The 4,611-nt window shown below is 49.3% G+C and overlaps 1 protein-coding gene across 1 annotated transcript in view; it reads right to left on the bottom strand.

Moving 5' to 3' along the window:
- Nucleotides 1–305: 305 nt before the first annotated feature.
- The window catches only part of LOC134446442 (leucine-rich repeat transmembrane neuronal protein 4-like), a 31,765-nt gene continuing 27,459 nt past the window's right edge, over nt 306–4,611 (bottom strand). The window contains exons 3-8 of the mRNA XM_063195809.1: nt 4,340–4,573; nt 3,177–3,338; nt 2,351–2,489; nt 1,866–1,990; nt 667–1,233; nt 306–354 (exon numbers count right to left, since the gene is read on the bottom strand). Of these exons, the coding sequence (XP_063051879.1) occupies nt 306–354; nt 667–1,233; nt 1,866–1,990; nt 2,351–2,489; nt 3,177–3,338; nt 4,340–4,573 (1,276 nt within the window). The remainder of the gene's footprint in view (nt 355–666; nt 1,234–1,865; nt 1,991–2,350; nt 2,490–3,176; nt 3,339–4,339; nt 4,574–4,611) is intronic.

Raw genomic sequence — 4,611 nt, 5'->3', positions numbered from 1 at the left:
AGGGGTCAAAGGTCAAGGGTCATACCTCACACTCCTGTGACCCCGATGTTTTGGCCAGGATCACCTTATTCCCTCATCCGTTCACTCAAATACTTAATTTAGCCAACTGCTGCCGTAGCTCTGAGCTAAAATGACTGGTACTTAGCCCAACTCTGTGTGTCGACCGGCTTTGTTACTCCTACCAAGTTTATTTGCCTCCAAGAAAAGAGAGGTCATCAAGTTGGCTGCCCTTCATACTCCAAGCCAGTAGGGGGCAGTGTGGCAATATGAGGACGGGAGGATAAGGGAGAATAAGGGGTGAAGGGTCATACCTCGCACTCCCGTGACCCCGATATAGTGTACGTGCAAGGGGTGTGGGGCTCTGACTCTGGTATCGTATATGTACAAGGTGTGTGAGGTCCGGACCCTGGTATGCTGTATGCTGCGGGCGTGTGTGTGCCGGAACCTGACCCGGATATTGTATATGTACAAGGGGTATGGGGTCCCGACCCGGATATGGTGTACGCTGTGGGCGTGTGTGTGCCGGATCCGGACCCCGGAATGGTGTACGCAGCGGGGGTGTGTGTGCTGGATCCCGACCCGGATATCGTATATGTACAAGGGGTATGGGGTCCCGACCCGGATATGGTGAATGTGCAGGGGGTGTGTGGTGGTGGTGGTGGTGGGGACCCGTTCACCAGCATGTCCATGTCCACCTGCAGTGGCGCCTCCTGGTGGTCGTGCTTGTTATAGTCACACAGGTAGTACTCCTGGAGGGGGGGGGCCAGAGACCGCCCGCTCTCCCCCCCCCCACCGCCACCCCCGCCCTTCCTGCGCCGCTTACGACCCCCGCCGCCACCCACTAGCGACCGCTGCTGAAGCTGACGCACGCTGCTCGGATACCGTCGCCACGACACGTAGGTGACCAATAGGATGAGGGCGAGGGACAGGAACAAGGCCACGCCCCCGGCGACCATCTTGTGGAAGGAGACGTGCTCGAAGTCGGTGTCCGGGATGGAGGGGAGGGGAGGGGATGGGGAGGCGGGAGGCCGAGCACCGGGGGGGAGGAGCAGCAGCGTTGGGGAGGAGGCGCCAGGAGGACCCCCGGGGGGCGTGGAGGCGTCAGGAGGAGGCGCGCGGGGAGGAGGTGGGGTCATGCTTCTGCTGCTGCTGCAGACTCCAGATGCCTCCACCACCTCCAACAGCTTGTTCCCCTGGGCCTCCTTAGGAGACGCACACACCATCACGGCCATGCTGGAGGAGGACAAGAGGAGAGGAGAGGAGAGAAGTACATTTTACATCACTTTACATCCACCTGTACATGAACAAATACTGTGCTGGGTAGCACACACCTTTTAATGCTAGCTCTCGCTCGAGGAGCACACACACATACGTATACACACCTGCTAAGGCTAACTCCCGCTCTGGGAACACACACATACACACACACACACACACACACACACACACACACACACACACACACATACGTATACACACCTGCTAAGGCCAGCTCCCGCTCTGGGAACACACACATACACACCTGTTACACACAAACCTACTAACGCTAGCTCCCATGCTGGGTACACACACACACACACACACACACACACACACACACACACACACACACACACACACACACACACACACACACACACACACACACACAGAGAGAGAGATACAGTGAGTACTGCATACATAACTGGTAACGTTAGCTCCCGCTAGGTACACATATGTAGACACACCTGCTAACGCTAGCTCCAGCGCTAAGTACATACATGCAGTATACCCACCTGCTAACGCTAGCTCCAGCGCTAAGTACATACATACAGTATACCCACCTGTTAACGGTAGTGCTAGCTCCTGCGCTAGCTCCGCTCTGCAGGTCACCTCCCTGGCCACTGCTGTAGGTCTTCAGCCAGCCCACTAGGGGGCAGACCGCAACGCCGCAGTCCCATGCATTACTGGCCAGGCTTAGGGTGGAGAGCGAGAGCCACGCGTCCACCACCTGAGGGGCAATATAAATCACATTTACCGAGATAGAAAGGCTGCAAACATTTAACAGGGCAGATAGGCTACTTCATGGAGTAATAACAACCTAGTAACAAATAAACAAAATGTATCATAATTGTCACAAGTATTATAGTCGTGATGAGTTTGATCTAGACCGTGAACCACCTTCAACAACAGGAGGATAAATATTCAGTATAATACAAATTCAGTAACTATAACATTAAAAATACATCATAACTTATATTTTCTGGTGTATATTGTATTCTATATAATTTATTTTCTAGTGTGTATTGTATAATATATAATATATATTTTCTGGTGTATTTTGTATATTATATGATATATTTGCAGCCACCTCCTGTGTTATGTTGTTGAGGCGGTTGGAGTCCAGGTTGAGCGTGTGCAGGTTCCTTAAGCAGCGGAACACTCCGGGTTCTAGAACAGTCAGCTCGTTTCCTGATAGGTCCATCTTCTGCAGAGAGGTCCAGGTCCAGCTGGTGGGGAAAAGGTTGATAAGAGTAAAAAATAAAGAATAAAACATTAAATATTAATAATAAAAAACAAGTTTAAAAGTAAAAATAAACTAGAAATGCACTCTGAGAGTGCAGACCTCTGCCAAGGAAGCTGTTTGATAGAGTGTTTGACTATTTTACACCCTTTACACCCAGGTCTTTCTGCCTTGTTTTTGTGGAATTAGAAACTGGAATGTCAAAGTTCGCCCTATCCCGCAATGGTGAAGAATCGAAAACAAAAACAAAAATGCTGGATCTGAATCGTGATGGGGATCACCAACAAAATTTGATCACTTGTTCCTATTGTCATTTCCATTGACTCAGCAAAATTTCATCAAAATCCTCAAAACTTTTTGAGTTATCCTGCTGACAAAAAAAACCCAATGCAACCGAAAACACAACCTTGGTAGAAACGCAAAAATAGAAAATAGGAGGCATCTCAGGACAGCTTTCTCTTCCAAATTAAAGTATCAACATCTGGCAGTTGGTTCCAAAGCTTCACAGCTGCCTCACCATAGCATACATACTGTACATCACACACACACACACACACACACACACACACACACACACACACACACACACACATACACACACACGCACACGCACACACACACACACACACACACACACACACACACACACACACACCCCTCCCCCTCCCCCTACCTGAGTCCGGCGGTGAGTGTGCGTATTCGGTTCCACTGCAGGTATAGCGCCCTCAGCTGGATGAGACGAGGGAAGTGCGCCAGCGTGACGCGCGACAGCTGATTATGCTCCAGATGCAGCTCAGTCAGCTTCAGGAGACCAGCGAACGTGGTCCGGGACAAGCTGAAGGATAAATAAAAATAAATACATATAATAATAACATAATAATAATAATAATAATAATAATAATAATAATAATAATAATAAATACATATAGATTATGGACAGGCTGGTCTGGGACAAGCTGAAGGATAAATACAAATAACAATATATAGATTATAAATAGGAAACAAACGTGGTCAGGGACAAGCTAGGAAGTATGCGGTTGTAGCACGTTGGAATCGAACCTGCAACCCTGTGTCTCTGCTCACCTGCGTACAGTGGTGTAGTCTACTTTTTTTATGGAGGGTATACTGTATATTTGAGCATTTTTTGAAGTGGGTATACAGTATATATTTTTGCTATTCAAAACAATGGATCAATCAATTTTAAGTGGGTATACTGAAATCCCTGAAATTTAGAAGTGGGTCTACTCCGTATACCCGCGTTCTACGTAGACTACACCACTGCCTGCGTATGCGGTTGTAGCACGTTGGAATCGAACCTGCAACCCTGCGTATCTGCTCACCTGCGTATGCGGTTGTATCTGGTGCATATGGTTATGCATACGTGTATGTGATTGTATAATGTTGATACTTACAGGTGTATGCGATTGTAGCCAGTGGGATTCGAACCTGCAACCCTGCGTATCTGGCTACCTGCGTATGCGGTTGTATCTGGTGCATATGCGTATGTGTATGCGATTGTATATCATTGAGGCTTAGAGGCGTATGCGTCTGCGTTATCTTGTGGGATTCGAACCTGCAACCCTGTGTATCTACCTACCTGCGTAGCCAGTGGGATTCGAACCTGCAACCCTGTGTATCTGCCCACCTGCGTATGCGGTTGTAGCACGTTGGAATCGAACCTGCAACCCTGTGTATCTACCTACCTGCGTATGCGGTTGTATCTGGTGCCTATGCGTATGTGTATGCGATTGTATATCATTGAGGCTTAGAGGCGTATGCGTCTGCGTCTGCGTTATCTTGTGGGAATCGAACCTGCAACCCTGTGTATCTGCCTACCTGCGTATGCGGTTGTATCCGAGGTCCAGCAGCTCCATGCTGCGGCAGTCCAGGAAGATGCGCGGGGGAAGCGTGCGGAGGCCGTTGGAGCGCACATGGAGACTCAGAAGCTTCCGGAGCCCCCGGAACTGACCCGGCTGGAGAGCCTGCAGCTTATTGTAACTCAGGTCCAGATTACGCAGATTGGGGAGCGAGTGGAACGTACTGTTGTGGAGCGCTGAGATCTTATTGGAGCTGAGGAGAGAGAGAAGAGAGATCTTACTAGCTGAGGA

Source organism: Engraulis encrasicolus, chromosome 3 (genome assembly GCF_034702125.1).
Source record: "Engraulis encrasicolus isolate BLACKSEA-1 chromosome 3, IST_EnEncr_1.0, whole genome shotgun sequence".
Taxonomy (NCBI): Eukaryota; Metazoa; Chordata; class Actinopteri; order Clupeiformes; family Engraulidae; genus Engraulis; species Engraulis encrasicolus.
Note: the sequence above shows the minus strand (reverse complement) of the source record. Positions and strands in the feature narration are given on the sequence as shown.